The sequence below is a fragment of the Aricia agestis genome, chromosome 7, assembly GCF_905147365.1.
Source record: "Aricia agestis chromosome 7, ilAriAges1.1, whole genome shotgun sequence".
Taxonomy (NCBI): Eukaryota; Metazoa; Arthropoda; class Insecta; order Lepidoptera; family Lycaenidae; genus Aricia; species Aricia agestis.
Genome location: NC_056412.1, coordinates 10,637,517 through 10,655,153, shown reverse-complemented (window position 1 = coordinate 10,655,153; position 17,637 = coordinate 10,637,517). Strand labels below are relative to the sequence as shown.

The following is a 17,637-nucleotide window of genomic DNA, read 5'->3' as shown; positions in this document are numbered from 1 at the left end:
ACGCCGAGAAATATAAGCGTAGAGGTGCGTATTGTCTTGGAATTCCAGCGCCTCGTTAGAGCTTCATATATCTCCAGTGACATGCCCACAGACAATATTTGGACACTTAAACAGTGTCCGAGTGTTTCTTAACAATTATACAAGCTTCCACAAATATTATTCATACCGTTTGTTTAGCGCGCGAGACCTCATTCTTGACAATAATTCTCACTTGGGAGTTGAGTTGGTGTTTCTGCTTAGTTGAGAATAACGCTATGTGGCCAATGTCACGAATTAATTAATGAGTACTATTAAATATATTAAGGCCTTTCATTGTAGATGATTCTTACTCTATTCCCCGAGCAAAAAAGCACTTAAAATGCAGGTTTTTTTTTAAATATTTCCTTACGGTTACTCTTCTGGGCATTCTCAAAACATAGCCTAGCCCTGAGAAATGACCTGGCTATGATATTATATTATGATATTATACTTCTAGGACCAACCATGTGCGGGTTTCCTCACCGTGCAGTGTTTGTTAAAGATATGTTTTCCTTTGTCGTATAATTAAGCAACGGTATAATATTATGTACTTGAAAGGAGATCTGAAAAACATGAAAGCCACCACGTCTAGAAATCAAATTAAAGTATTAAATGCAACGATTATGTTTTTTTTTAATGAAATAAGGGGGCAAACGAGGAAACGGGTCACCTGATGGAAAGCAACTTTCGTCGCCCATGGACACTCGCAGCATCATAAGAGCTGCAGGTGTGTTGCCGGCCTTTTGAGAGGGAATAGGGTAATAGGGGAGGGTAGGGATGGGAAGGGAAGGGAATAAGGGAGGGTAGGGAAGGGTTTAGAGTAGGGGATTGGGCCTCCGGTAAGCTCACTCACTCGGCGAAACACAGCGCAAGCACTGTTTTTTTTTTTTTTTTTTTTTTTTTTTTGCCGCGCAAGCACTGTTTCACGCCGGTTTTCTGTGAGAACGTGGTATTTCTCCGGTCGAGCCGGCCTATTCGTGCGGAAGCATAAAATGTATACGTGGGAGGTATAAAATGTATAAAAATTATATATAATATTTATAAAAGATGTGGAAATAGAATAGAATCTATAATACGAGTATTATATTATTACGATAAATTTATTTATGAGCTTGCTTACATTTTAGATTTTTTTAAATTATAATTTATTCATTTTATTATTAATTTCAATTGATTTCAAAGCCTATAAAAGTGATAGTATAAAAAATATCCCAAATGAATTTGAGAGAGATTCAAACTATAAAACTTTCATGAGTTTTGATGCACGCGCGTAAACTGTTCCCTAAACATTCGATATTTACAGTTCGTGATGTGAATACTAAAACAAACGTATATCTTGACAAATATATATATCTTGTAAACATTTTGTGTCGCGATTTCACCTAAATCTTCTAAACAAGCATTTCGGCTATTTATAATAGTGACAGCGTGATCCCAGAAATAGATAAATCGTATGGAACGACATACATATTGTAAGTTTGTAATCAAGAGCCTGCGATGGCCAGACCTTCCTCCGTTTGGTAAAGCTGAAAGTTTACCCGATTGTGGCCTTCACAGAGGTAAGAACTACCAGCAACTATGGAGTTTTGGTCGCGGTTACTTCAGGAGGTATTCAGTTCTGAAGCTCTACCTGACCTTTCAGGAATATTAGTTTAATAGCTTATATTCTTCGCCGTAAGTGGAGAAATCTCGTCTTCCAGTGCCGGACATTTTTGACAGTTACTTCCCACTGCTAGACACCCTTAAAGTCTAATACATAAGAAAGTTTAAGGGTGTCTGGCAGCTGCCAGTCTGGCAGTCTGGCTATCGCAGGCTCTTACTCTACACGTAAGATGTAGGTGCATGATTTATTTAAAAACTATTTCAGTCATAATTGGTTTGAGTATTATGGCTCACTCATACGAACAAAAAATGTGAAGTTAAAAATTTCAAAGGAAGATTTGAAGCTTCGCAATAATGAATACATTTCTACAGCTTCAATGTAAAATTACAGTCACAATCCACGAATTCTTTTAACATGGACAACTGTAAAATATAAATTATATACCCTAAAGTTCTGGAGTGCGGCCAAAACCCGATCGTACACTGAGAAAGGTACATGCCCAGTATCCTATAGCTGACCGATCTTTATTACATTATATACCCAACACCTAAATGGTCGTCTAAAATTTGTATAGAGCTTTATCGAGGCGAAAATTTATCTGTATTTAAATATTCCTTCTCGATAGCAGGAATATTTAAATACAAATAAATGTTAATGTTTATATTCATTTCTTAAATATACTTCATGACAACAATAATTATATAAAGAATCAGAAAATCTAAGATAATATTAATATTGAGAGACGAAATAAATTTCTTAAGTCTCTACTCTTTTGATTTCTTAACCAAATTACATATCAACCTACTAATACAATGCTTACACATCTCTGAATATCGTACACTAACTATTGGCTAGCAGTATTTGCATTATCTGGAGCTATTTCATACAATAGAAATTCTAGTTTTATATTCAATCCATCCTTTTAAAACTGAACGTTATTTATGTTCCACTTCTATCAAAACGTAAATAAAATACTATCACCTGTACAATAGCTTTCCAAATATTGCAGTGTTCCGACGGGTGGTCACTAATATTTGTATTTCCATTTCGGTGTAGCGAATTAAAAATTGATAACACTAAAAGCGAACGGACACAACTGTAGCAATTATTCTCAGTTTTTTGTGCAATTCATACCTGCCGGGCCGTGTTTATGGGGACGCTTAGTTGAGTGGAATGATTGTATAAAACTGTTGGACCCGCTCCAACGTGCGGCGGACAAACGATACAGGAGAGATGAGCCGGGCTTCAACAGAAGTCGAATTATTTCACTCCAGTAATGGAACTTCCTATCTGGGTCAAATTACATTGTCATTCTTAGCTTTCGTGTATTCTAAAATTAGTTCCAGCGCTGAATACGAGTGCGGTATTGTATAATTACGTGCATTTGTTTTGTTTGCTCGGCTGTGCCTTTGGTATTTCTAATTATGCAGTATTCCATTCGTCGATGGAAGCCTGTATTGTTGTAGATTGAAAATTTTATTATGTGTTTTGACATTACTAGAGAAAGCTAATTTTAAGGTTTAGTTTTATCTAAATCGAGATAATTATTAATTAAGAACTAAAGCATCAAAACTAACCTTTGTATACTTTTCTTCCTGATTTTCTTAGTAAGTATAATGTTACATCTGCAGAAACTAGCTTTTAAAACGTTAAAAGCTCTTTAAAATGTGGATTACATCGTGGCTTTTTGTATGACGTTCAACTGAACATCCAGCAAGTAAAACGTGGGTTTTAACTTTTAGCTTTTTGTACGTTAGCTTCAGCACATTAGAGCGACCGTTTATATCGCAAAGATAAGCTATCGCAACCGGCGAATCGCTATAGTTGTTGTTGCAATATCTTCATCATTTACATTGGCAAAAATGTCGGGATCCCCCGAGCCCCGAGGTATGATCGCAGTAATCTAACGGAAGCGATAAACACAGCTCCGTCGATATCTGGCTCACCGACTCCCGAGACATTTTGATCTATTTCAGTGTCGTCTCCTCCGATTTATCCATTTTTATATTCGACTTATGCAATATATAAGTACTCGCCTCTCGCGCTATTTTAGCGTGTGTGAATATACCTACGATCGACAAAATTAATGACCAATTTGAGGAACACGATAAAATTGTACCGTAATTTTTATGGTACGTTGCAATAATTTATCCTGGCCTCACCCGGCGTTATATCGGCTCTCGAAGTTAAGCCATAATAACATTTACATCCAGGATAAATCTCCTTGTAAAGGATTTTAATGTCCCGAAGATAATCTTCCCGGCGACCTAGAAAACCTTTTTAGCTACAAAATCGCTTGTTTATATTTTGGTACGACACATACCGTATCTTCGGAAGATAATATCTTACTTTGTAGGTGCTGATGAGATTCCTGAAAGTTTTGAGATAAAAATTACGTAGCTAGAGGATAGAGCAAACTTAGGTTAGAGAGGGAAATTGTAAAATAACGTATATTGGCATATGTAGGAACTAAAATATGATAGACTATAGAGTATAGATATTAGACACGTTATGGCACTACCGATCTAGAAATTCTAGGATATAGGATAACGTTTACGATAGAAATAGGCAAAGAAGCTAAAGTTAGTTTGCTTAGATACCTATTTCTACAGAATATGTTATCATGTATGCTAGATCCTACATGCACAAGACGTACTGCAGACTTATCTTAACAATTTCGATGAGGCATAATTGCGGGGCTATTTTAATGTCGTTCAGAATAGACATTGTTTTTGAATTCTCTAGTAAACATTAACTTGCAAGTTTAGAACATCCTGAAATACGTTGACGGAGATGTTACGTAAACCTCTGTAGGAGCGCCGTATCGTGAAACATCCGATAAACTTATTCAACATTTTCAGTCTACATTTTAAAATATTTTATCCTAAAATGGTTTAGGGTATCTATATTACATGCAACAGAATAATCTTACAATACTAAAGAGAAAAATATATAGACCGGGTCAAAGTAATATTGTATTTGAACATGTTGAAAATTGAAATGAGGTAAACTGAAAAAGCTGGAAATCTCTAAAGGAAGCCCAGAATGGACTAGTCTACTTTTAAAGGTTCTCGGTGTGATTTTGAAATTAAACAATATTAGTTTTAGGTAAATACTTCAAAGTGATAAAGCATATTCCCAATAGAATTCAATTTTATATTGGCTTAGATAACTTGATAAACAAAGGCTTTTTTTTAAAATGAAATAAGGGGGCAAACGAGCAAACGGTTCACCTGATGGAAAGCAACTTCCGTCGCCCATGGACACTCGCAGCATCAGAAGAGCTGCAGGTGCGTTGCCGGCCTTTTAAGAGGGAATAGGGTAATACCCCGGAGTTTAGGGAAGGGAAGGGAATAGGGGAGGGTAGGGAAGGGAATAGGGTAGGGGATTGGGCCTCCGGTAAACTTGGATATCCATAATATAAAGTCAAATCAAATGTCCACAATTATGCATTATACAATGTAACTACAATCAGTACAGTGATAATAATTCGTGTCCCTAATTTTGTACATTCGTCGAACACCGACAATAGTAAATCGCGTGTTTGTTCTGTTGGCATCGCTCCAGTCTTTTCAATTATATACCGCAGGATGTTGTTTGTAAACATCCCTAAATGATAAACGCTTATTTTAACGCCAAAGAACCGCGACAACCGGCGTATATCCGTATTGGCAACGTGTTTAATCGCTTTAACATTTGCGAGATTTTATTCAATTTATTTTATGTTTATCCAGCGTTTATGCACGTTTAAACTCAATTAAGCTGTTATGTTGAATTGATATATGCTCGAACTATATTTTAGATGCATGGAACAAACAAAGCGTCTAACAATTATTATTAATTAATTCTGTTTGTTAATTAAATAATTAATCAAAACATTTTTCTTGTAGTCAAATAAAGTTTAAAGAATCACTATAATACTTATATAAGCTTATATGGTTTCTAACTAATCATGTAAATCTTAGCAGCGTTGGGTAGTTTCATGCGGTTTAAGTCCTGTCCGTTCCACTTTACCACATAGCTGCAGTAGCGAAGTAACTTTACAATTTTCACTAAATTCAACTTCAGGACGTATTCAAATGTACAACGCGTAAGTTACTTTGTACACAATCGGAGTAGTATTCAAAGAATATGTTAGTGTCAGATATGACAACAGAGGAGCTTGGAAATCCAATTCCCACGGAAGCACAATGGGGAGGTCGGCGATAGCATCGCAGCCGTCGTCGCCGCTACACATAAATCTGGATTCGGAACATTTTGGTAGCAAGCCAACGGCGCATCGTCCGAAACCTTTCGTTGTTCGCTTTAAAAAGCGGCCACTTAGCAGCATTTTTAAGAGACTCTGTAGGAAAAACAAAACCGTTAAAAGCGAGTAAAAATCTGAAGCGGTCAGGCTATGAATGTTTTTGCAGGCTAAATGAAGGCCATTAAGGTTATTTGAGGTGCGTTCGCATAATGCGACTCGTCAGAAAAACAGTAGGGTGGCAGGCGGCAGCGTAATGAGTGATGTGCGATAACTTCTTTTGGTTCTGTCCCTCAGTGGCTTTCCTTTATTATCCCAAAGTAAACTTAAATTATTACTTGTGTATTACGCAAGTAATACGAGCAATAATTTAAGTTGTCTTTGCGTTTTACCCGACTTTTGCGAACTCTATGCATGTTTATGAGTTGTCAACTACCAGTACTAATGTGATGCACAAATTGTTTGAAATGTTAGTAAATATTAGTATTAGTCAAGTAGGAGTTTTTACTTTTTCTCATGTTCAAGCTGTGCAGGGCCTGTAGACAAGTGGCAAAGCGCTAACGCTAACGCTAGCGCTACAAAATGTATGCGATTTGACATAAGTCATCGCTTCGCTAGCGAATACTAATGTCAAATCCATACATTTTGTAGCGCTAGCGTTAGCGTTGCCACTTGTCTACGGGGGCAGGTCACAGCACGTGCAGAGGATAAAATTTTTGCGTCGCGTAGTCCGAACGCACCTTTACGGTTAAGATCTTGCGTTAAGTCGGGTTCATTTCGGAGTCGTTGAGTGAGCTCATTAATCAGTGTAGCGAGTTTCCGTCCTATAACCTTCGGCCGCCGTCGGAAACACGCTTTATTTTTTATTGTTTTTAATCTAATATAAACCGATCACAATCTAAAACCATTATGAATGTTTGTCTATAATTGGGTTTTGTTTTGCTACAGTTCATTTGCTTTATTATAATTTGTTGCTGTTAAAATAATGATTGAACAAAATATGTAATATATCAAATAGAGTACATACTAGTAGTAATAAGTTAAAGTGTGCAATCTCAGCATACGCTGCAGAATCTACCTCTAGTCAGATACAAACTATTTTAACTTTTCCATGTAGTCTTCATGAGTCATGACCTCCCTTAATGAAATAGCAGATCTAGAAGTTTTCTCTATAATACTATTACTCATATTAGATAAATTATATACGTATACGTGGGATATATGTATACGTGGGAGAGCCATGCTTCGGCACGAATGGGCCGGCTCGACCGGAGAAATACCACGTTCTCACAGAAAACCGGCGTGAAACAGCACTTGCGCTGTGTTTCGTCGAGTGAGTGAGTTTACCGGAGGCCCAATCCCCTACCCTATTCCCCTCTCTTCCCTCCCCTATTCCCTTCCCTTCCTTACTATATTAACCTATTCCCTCTTAAAAGGCCGGCAACGCACTTGCAGCTCTTCTGATGCTGCGAGTGTCCATGGGCGACGGAAGTTGCTTTCCATCAGGTGACCCGTTTGCTCGTTTGCCCCCTTATTTCATAAAAAAAATATAATAATAATAATTTATAAGACTGATGACGGACCTACGTAATTTGTTTGCGCTATGTCAAGTCCTCTGTCCAGCCGATAAGATCTATCGTGGGAGAGCCATGCTTCGGCACGAATGGGCCGGCTCGACCGGAGAAATACCACGTTCTCACAGAAAACCGGCGTGAAACAGCGCTTGCGCTGTGTTTCGCCGAGTGAGTGAGTTTACCGGAGGCCCAATCCCCTACCCTATTTCCTTCCCTACCCTCCCCTATTCCCTCCCCTTCCCATCCCTACCCTCCCCTATTACCCTATTCCCTCTTAAAAGGCCGGCAACGCACCCTCAGCTCTTCTGATGCTGCGAGTGTCCATGGGCGACGGAAGTTGCTTTCCATCAGGTGACCCGTTTGCTCGTTTGCCCCCTTATTTCATAAAAAAAAAAAAAAAATAATCGGCTGGACAGAGGACTAATGCCTATAAATAAATAAATAAACGTTTATTCAACAGAAATCTTTGTTACTTATACTTCATAATTTTTGCTATCTAGTATTGTAGATCATTTCCATTTCTAATTTCGCTTTGCCATCCTGTACGATGAAATAGCATATCTTTTTCCGCATTATGCATACTCTCATACTTAGCCATAACTCTTTACGCGCCTTCCGTGTGTCGCACATAATATAATATAAAACTACCGTACCACGATGAAATAAAGTTTGCTGAATTTATTTTTGTTCGGTTTGTTGCTAAAATGTACGTTGTTTAAAAAAAGACATTTATGAATTATAAATTAAAATATTATTTCGTCAATAATCAAACAAACATACAAAAAAAATTCAAAAGATAAAGTTAATAAAAACCGTTAATGTTTGGGTATTATCCATAAAGTTAATATACCTAGCGGAATAGAGAAACAAAGGCCTGAGCAAGAGAGATGTCAGTATGATCAGTAACACTGCGTGGTAAAAAGAGAAGTGTGATACATGACAGCAGCACTCTTTTTTGACGTCCAGTCGGCACGTGCCGCACGTTGACAATTTAATCATGCACGTAACACGTTCAACCATTCTTGTGTAAGTGTATACGTACACATATTTTTACACACAGATGAAACCAATTTCGGTTTCGTTTGACAACTCGAGATTGTTGCTCTATTCCGCTAGGTATATTAACTTTATGGTATTATCGCGCACCTAAACACACAGTAATACATTATTGTCATCTATGAAATGTAATAGAACAATTATTATTAAAGAAAATCAGGTTTTCATTTGAGTGAAAAACGACTGGAGTAAACCGTCTAATAAATATCACCCTAAGCAAGCAAAGCGAATATAAAACAAAACACAATCGACAGCTATTAGTAACGTAGCGCAGGCCTCAGATCGGAGCGATACGAATCTTACAGCTCACGAATCACAACACAAAATTAATTTAGGCTTAAGGCATTCGGGGGCGGGGAGCGGTGCTTTATGCCCGGCCATTTCTGGCGCAGCGATGAGGCGACTTGTATTCATAGGCACATCGCTAGGCTGTCGACCCTCGAACACGGAATTGATCTGTAAAATTGATTTCCATTCTGTCTGATGAACAAAAGACCGGCCTGCTTTTCAAGGATGCCGTCCCCGTAGTTTACACGTTTCGATTCGGTTGTAACTATTTGTTGAGCTCAATATTATTGAACAATATTGCAAACATTTGTATGAACACAACTTTAAGATTGCTGGGCAAAAATGGAAGAGGAAGGCGCTGTTCGACAAGTTATTACCTAATAGATCAGTGATTAGACGGGACATTATTGATTGATTGCGATCAGACGATGAACCATTATTAGTAGATATTGTATATAACATGAATATACATATCGCACATAGCTTTAAGGTCGCTCGGTCAAACTGGAGTTTGACCGAGCGACCTTAAAGCTATGTGCGGCCTATACAAATTCATTAAAATCAAAAGTCAGGTCCATTTTGTGATTGTGAGTGTTCGATGGCTTTAAAATCCAGTAGTGACAGATGCATTATCTTTCTGTTGCAGATGTTTCGACAAGAGGTAATTACTTATCATCAGCTATGGCACCTGCCCGTTGTCCCACGTTACATTAAATCCCTCAATTATTTTTGCCAACTTTCGTAAGCCGATCGTTTGTTTCAATACCGATATTCGTGTGACAAATTTTCGAACATATTTTCATATTATGCTCTATGAAATATTTCACAGTACCTGTAAAGTAGGTTACTACGAATTTATATAATACGAGCTTTTGCCCGCGGCTTCGCTCGCGTTAAGAAGTATTATCATATACAAACTTTCATCCTCTATTTGAACCCCTTGGGGTTGGAATTTATCAAACTCCTTTCTTAGCGGATGCCTACGTCATAACATCTACCTGCATGCCAAATTTCAGCCCGATCGGTCCAGTGATTTGGGCTGTGCGTTGATAGATCACTGTGTCAATCAGTCAGTCAGTCACCTTTGAGTTTTATATATATATAGATATTTTGCAAATTTACTTTTAAATAAAGTAATGTCATAAGAAAATATAAAGTAATGTAATACGACTAACTAATGAGTCGAGAATACTATAGAATTATTAGTTAGTACTGCATAGATTTTATATTTTGATCCCCAAAACCTTTGCGCGGCAGATATTAGACGAAACGTATACAGGAAAACGCGCAGCATATTTCTATGTAAGTACGATAAGAATTTTGCACGAATGTTTTGATCTGTTTCATGTCGTTAACTTTGCATAGGCCATTTCATGTTAAGTTTTCCTTATCTGCCATCCGCCGTAGACCGACTGGCGCTATTTCATAGCTAATGCGTTGTAAGTGCATTTCGAGGGATGTTTAGCGAAAATTAAAGAAATTGTAGTTTCTATTTTCACGTAACCAGAACGTACCGTTATGATTATGTAGTAATGGCTGGGCGAGTAGGATTGCATGCATGCTATGTAATTGTTCCAGCGAATGTAGCGTTAGCATTCAAAATATACATGCCGTTTAATTGTTATTACATGCTATTCATTTAGAAATTGTGCAAGTGGAAACCGACGGGCGGGCGCGGCTTCATAATGAAGGATTAAAATGTGGTCTTACCTACAACAGACAGGGAACTTTAAAAGAAAGGAGGATTAGTAGTTTCGCAGCTTTCGTATAAAATTTAATCTGGTGTCAATCTAAAACTAGATTTACATTACTTGAGTAACCAATAAACATCCAAAAAATATTGGGGAAAGCTGAAATATATTGATGGCGTAAAAGGTCGCCATAGTAAATCTGCCCCGAAACGTGCCTCAGGAACACCATAAATTGACTATCAATAGTTTACGATGCACTCTCGCGGCTCGGGCTCCCACACTATAAAACACTTGAACTTTTCGAGATCCTCTTCAATTTATGGCAATGGATACAACGTGGAGATTTCTGGGGCAGTTATTGTAAGGGGTCAAGTGTAAACTTGCGAGCTGACAGGATAACGATGCGATGTTTTTGTTTTTTCGCAGCGAGAATTTTATGTTCCTTTCTTTAAAAAAAGGTTTTACTTATATTTTATTTTTTAAGCGAATCTAAAAGGGACGGTTAGGGTTGTTTGCATATTTAGAAACTAAGTTGTATTTGCAGCATAAATTGTAACTTTAGACATCATCGCTCGTTTATTGCCTGTATGTTTGTACCTGAAATGAATGTCAATATAATCAAACCTAGTAGGCACTGTTTTCTAATGTTAATTATTTCATTTAGCAATATCTCATCATTATTAAATAAATCTGCATTAAAGCTTGTTGAATTAATGAAAGATATTTTATAAGCAATCAAATACCAGTCTAAAAGTTGGCAGGGGTTAATTAATCGTTATTATATCTTAATTAGGCAGCTGTACTCGTAACGAACGTAGCTAATGAAATCGCTAGTTTTATCTTACGATGGTTATTGGCTATAAATTTCCCCCAGAGAGCGCATAAATTACAATTATTAATTATACTCGTATTAATTTGGTGAGCCTTAGCGTCGAAGGCTCTGAGTCCTAATTAAAGCCCGCTAAAGAGTTATGTTCATTGCTTCGCTGTAAACCCTAGACTAGTCTTCATTAAGTATGCATTACCTCATTAAACATTTTATATTCTCTCATCAAAACCACTACTATTTGTCCAAGTTTATTTTACTTTGTTAGCGTTGTGGATACTTTGTTGCTAAATTGCTGTACGAAGGTCCGACGTAGTGGTTAAGAGTTTGGCTTTTGACTTGGTCATGCATTCGATTTATGTGCAATGTGCATAAGCAACAACGTTTTTAGTTCTCAACTTTAGTTAGGACAGTCTGTTTACTTGATTATGTGACAAGATATTATATTAATCATGCATCCGATGAGCATGCTAAATGTCGGTATCTGCGCCTGATTTCTCGTCAATTGTGTGTCGTGTCGAATTAATAAATAACAATCCCGAATTATGAAAATCAAGCAATAGAGACTCAGAGAGTGTTTCTGTGTATTGTGCACATACATGGGCATTGGGCACTAAACACATAAAATTGCTAGCTTTAATCGAAACTGGTCACCGACACCGAAATCAGTGTGGGAGCGATTATTACACTTTTTTTACCTTACCAAGCTCGAATAATTTGGTTTATCAGAGTAATATATCTATACTTATGTATATTCCGGGCGAGCGAAGCGAGCCCTATAATATATCCCACAACCTAAACATTTCGTGGTACACTTTACGGAAAACTATCACGCCTATTGATTTGTGCATTAACATAGTAATTAATATTTATATGTAGTTAGATGTGTTATCATCAGTCAGTCAAGGTGTGACGACGCGAGCCCTCACAAAGCTCAGCTTTTAGCTAGTCTAGACTCTAGATATTAAAATCATTTTATCTAATACTAGCTGTTCTGGCAAACGTTGTTTTGCCGTAAAAAGTATTTCGATTGTCGCCCATAATATTTTATTGAAGTGACTAAGTATGTCACCATGGGAACGTCCATGATCGCTATCCCGACACACAAACAATGGTCGCCGTCAGTCTCGAGTTGTAATAATTATCAATATAAAAAGTAGATGTCGTCCGATTCTCAATCCTAGCCGATATGCTCGCTAAGATTCACGAAAATCGGTCGAGCCGTTTCAGAGGAGTTCAACCACGCACCCCGTGACACGAGAATCTTATATACTTATTAGATGTCAATCAATAATATTATGTCTGACGTCTGTCTAGTAAATATTATGTCAAATTGATAACTATTAATTATATTCCCGTCAGTTGCAAACCAATCATATAAGCAGTTAATTCTTAACTAGATATATATACGGAATATAAGTTTATTGGCTTATTATTCCACCAAATTGATAACAGGACAGTAGGTATATTATTATGTACACATTATAATGAAAATCAGCCCTCCTTGCCTCCTTGGTCTAGTGGTATAGAGTGCGGCTCTTGACTCGGAGGTCGTGGGTTCGATTCCCGCGTTGGAAACATGTTATTTCCAAGTTTGGTAAGGACAATGCAGGCTGATCACCTAATTGTCTGACAAGTAAGATGATCCATGCGTCGGATGGGCATGTAAAAAGTCGGTCCTGCACCTGATCTCTCGCCGGTCGTGTCGGTCTTCCGTCCCACTGTGCACTGGGTTGTGAGAATAAAGGAATAGAGATTGCTCTTGTGTACTGGGCACACACTTGGGCACTATAAAATTACTCCTGCGTAGCTGGCCTGGTTTCAATGAAACCTGCCACCGTCACCGAAACCGGTGTGGGAGCTATTATTATAATGAAAATAGTAAAAGGGTCCCGTTTTTACCCATTAGGTACGGAACCCTAAAAAAGGAAATTTAAGATTTTTTTAAATACGCTGTAATATCAAAGCCCTTGATAAATTAATAGTTATCAAAGGTACCTAATTATTAGGTTATTGAAATACGTAGCAACAAAATCGTTAAGATGATCCTGATTTATAGCAGGACTAGACGAGGCCAAAGCTGGCAAAATACACTAAATTAATTACATAATACAGATTATAGGGGCTTTTTAGGGAGCAAGTAGATTGCGGACCAAGATCCCGCCTCAGTCCTCACTAAACAGTTGACTATGAAATATTAAGTAGCTATGAAAGCAGTAAAAAGAAATCACTGAACCTGCACGCGCTCACCCGAATTTCATAAATGAGCCGAACTGAGACTGAACCTTAGCAAAGACCTTTTCATAGCCCATTCATTCGTTGAAAAATTTCAAGCGGAATGTTTGTTTATTTGTATGGATTAAACATGCAGTGCTCGAATAGAGCGTTTACGGCTTCAGTAGTTCCTACTTAAAGTTCGTTAAACGTCCAGTTTCGCAGAGAACCTTCTAAACTTTCCCGCATTCAGCTGTAGCTGCGCGTTTTGCGGATTGAAATAATATTAGTTGGCGCTACAAGCCGCCAAGTTATGTACACAGCACTGTATATGTATAACTTGGCGGCTTACAACTTTTGACTGTCATAGTTCGTCTAACTCCGACTGTAGGTGGGCGAGGGCATTGTTATTGACAGAGTGGATGTTCGTTACGAGTTAGCACTAGTAACTTCCTGCTGCAATTGCGCGTACAAAATAAACCAAAAACTGGAGCTGCATAGAAATGTAATACTGGAATAAAAGTTTGTCAGTTAGATACTAAATCTAGGCTTCTACTACGTTTAATCTTCTTGGGTTCTATTTGCATCACTTAGTTATTATTTTTATAATTACTAGCTGTCCCGGCAAACGTTGTTTTGCCACATAAAGTATTTTGCCCATATTAGATATTTTATTGAACTGACTTAATAAGGTATGTCACCATGGCAACGTTCATCGCTATCCCGTAGCACAAACAATGGTCGCCACTCGCGGTCAGTCTCGAGTTGTAATAATCTAATATTATTTATTCAACAAATGCACTTTTCAATATAAAAAGTAGCCAGTAGCCGATTCTCAGACCTACTGAATATGCATAATATATATAAAATTTGGTAAAAATCAGTAAAGCCGTTTCGGACGAGTACGGTAACTAACATTGTGACAAGAGAATTTTATATATTATTAGATATATATAAGATTATTAATGTATGATTTGTTGCATGGGTATTATAATTTACTATTAACTATAAATAAGCACAGGAAATATATTTAAGAATCAGCTAAAACCAGAAAAACAGTAACCCTGAGACCACAAATAAACTTTGAGACCGCACATACTAAATCAAAGCGCAGAAAGGCAATAGAAAAGTCCAATTGAACGGACAATAACATACGCAGATGCCGCGGAAACGTCAGGATCCCCCCGAGCAAGCTCTGGAGGATTGTCAGAAGTTTCCCGGCATCCGGCCGGATCCCTCGCATGCCGATCGTCCGACTTCATGTCCCCCATAAATCCCACCTCGACACACTGCTAGGGTTGCCAGTTTATTTAGCTTTGTTGGAGTTTTTACCCCGATGGAAAGTGCTTGGAGCGTACGTCTATTTGCGTGCACTAGTATTGGAACTTCTAATAAAATATATACATAATTTGATGTTTTCAGAAATGTTAAAATAGTTATTACTTATTATGGTTTTTCTGCTTGAAAATGTGGCCGCACTACCTTGTGTGATGTATCTGTATTTTTTACTTTTTTTCGGGTCTTGGAATTTCGTTTGTCTTTTATGATTTTTTGACAAAATGTCCAGCTGGGTCTGGTTTCGGTTATTGGTAACCCTACTTCGACACACGACATGCGTCTCCCACAAAAACACTCCCGTAGACGTGATCGCAATAAATACATGTCGCGCTTAACGCCGCTGCACGTACTTTAATCTTATTGCTCCTTTTGACTTGTTCTAGTCAATTTACTGACTACAGACATTCGGTTACTTACAAGTTTTTTTTCTTGTAAGTATTAGAACTGAACTTCGTATCATGTTTAGTAGATTTATTAAACGCATTATATTGTATTTTACGAGTACGATTACTTACAGGCTACATCGAAATAATTAAAAGCAACTAAAATCCATACTAATATTATAAATGCGAAAGTATCTCTGTCTGTCTGTCTCGATTTCACGCCAAAACTACTGAACCGATTGCAATGAAATTTTGTACACAGTTATTCTAGAGTCTGAGAAAGGACATAGGCTATATTTTGATGTGGGAAAATATCTTATTTCCATGAAAATATCGATGAAAATTAATTCGCATTGCGCGTGGCCAGCGCTCATCCCGGGGGTCCTGGGTTCGAGTCCCGCAGGCGGAACAAAAAGTTTTCAATGTTCCTGGGTCTTGGATGTGTATTAAAATAATATTTCAAAAATCTTAAATATATTTTATGTATAATATTATAAAAAATCCAGTAAATATATCGATGCAATGAACATTTTAGTTTTAATACGATTCAACAGATGGCGTTTTATTTTTTACTTCATTGTAACAGAACTAATCATACTTATAATTAGTTATTATGTTTTTGTTTATAGTTTTTAATACGTTAGAATAATATGTTTAATAATATTATCACTTGGTATAATAATAATCAATCTATCTTATCTTATAGAACTCCTACTGCATTTCTAATATAATATATTAGAAATGCATGCATTATGAATGAATGAATGAATGAATATACTTTATTGCGCACATCACAGTTACAAAAACACACATAAAATAAAGAACATATAAAATGAAGAGTTGACAACAGAAGGCGCTCTAAAATAAAGGAGTTCGAGTGTACCGTGTTGGCCTGTATTCCATCCAGAAAATATATCAATGCAATCAAAATTTTAATTCTAATATATGAAAACAGATGGCATTTTATTTTTTACTTCATTATTGTAACAGAACTAATCATACCTACTTTATTATATATTGTTTTTATTCATAACTAGCTGTTGCCCGCGACTTCGTCCGCGTGGACTTTAGTTTATAGCGCGCGGTGTCAACAAAATTTGTGTCAAATTTAAAAACTTTTTAAAACCCTGGTAACTGGTACCCCTCTTAGGGCCGCGCTACACCGGAATGGCAGCGCTGAAAGTGCTCGCCTCGCCGCTGCCATTCCGGTGTAGCGCGGCCCTTAATTAATCAAAATACTCAAAAACAGCTGTGCAGTGTGCACATAATCTATACTAATATTATAAATGCGAAAGTATCTCTGTCTGTCTGTCAGTCTCGCTTTCACGCCAAACGCCAAAACTACCGAACCGATTGTAATGAAATTTTGTATACAGATAGTCTAAAGCCTGAGAAAGGTCATAGGCTACTTTTTTACTGAAAAAAAGGGTTCTAAGGGGGTGAAAATGCGTAAATTTGTTCAAATTAAGTTAGTTCCAAAAAGTCATAATAGATGGCGCCGTGCGTCTTCTACATCGCGCTGACGCTTGCTCAAAAGTCTTTCTATAAGAGGTGGTATCATCTTCCATCTAAGTTTCGATTTTTTTCGATTGTTGATCTATTCTACGGTAGGTATTAAATAACTCAGTACTTTATCTGTGCAGTGACGTAACCTTAAACCTATCAATGATAAATAGTTTATGGGTAAAGTTGTGTAATTGGGGGGCTAAATAAGCTTTAAAATTTGGCATAAAATATAAAGTTTAATTAAAAAAAAAAAATACTGGACAGCTGTTTTGATTTAAGGGGTACCAGGGTTTTTTTATAAAAGCATTTGACACTAATTTTGGTGACATCGCGCGCTATAAACTAAAGTCCACGCGGACGAAGTCGCGGGCAACAGCTAGTAGGAAATAATAGGGAATTGAAGGAGATAACTTAAACAATAAAATTAATTATGTATTCCTAATATTAATATGCGATGATCTATTGACCTAAAATATTTTGTATATTATGTATCATTTAATTACATAAGATACATTACAAAAATAACGTTACATTCCTTAATTAAGCACTTTTAAAGAAATACGAGTAGATACTGTTGGTTTCTACTTTCTTATTTCATCATGGAAGTAAAGAACAATTCTAAGCACTTGCTGTGCATAAAAGCCTTAGGAAACTATTCACTAAATAGTACGCTTCTTTCCAAAAAGGCTGTTCTTTTTAAAGGAAAAATTGTTAAAAGTAATTAAACCTTTTCAATAAAGACAACCCTACCTAACATTTATTGTCATTCCGTTTCACGTAACGTTACATGTATATTCATTACATGTATATTCATTAAAATATACGATAAAGTAATAAAATGTTATATTTTCCCCAAATAATCCGTGATTGCTGGCGGACGCCGGACGGAGCGAGATA

The 17,637-nt window shown here is 37.0% G+C and overlaps 1 protein-coding gene across 2 annotated transcripts in view; it reads left to right on the top strand.

Annotated features, from left to right (window-relative positions):
- LOC121728689 (semaphorin-2A-like) overlaps positions 1 to 17,637 on the top strand; it is a 107,581-nt gene that overhangs the window by 21,760 nt on the left and 68,184 nt on the right. Inside the window, exon 2 of one of the 2 annotated variants that reach the window (XM_042116918.1) lies at positions 9,429 to 9,443. The exons of the other annotated variant lie outside the window; for it this stretch is intronic. Within the exon in view, the coding sequence (XP_041972852.1) occupies positions 9,429 to 9,443 (15 nt within the window). The remainder of the gene's footprint in view (positions 1 to 9,428; positions 9,444 to 17,637) is intronic. 2 annotated transcript variants of the gene reach the window in all.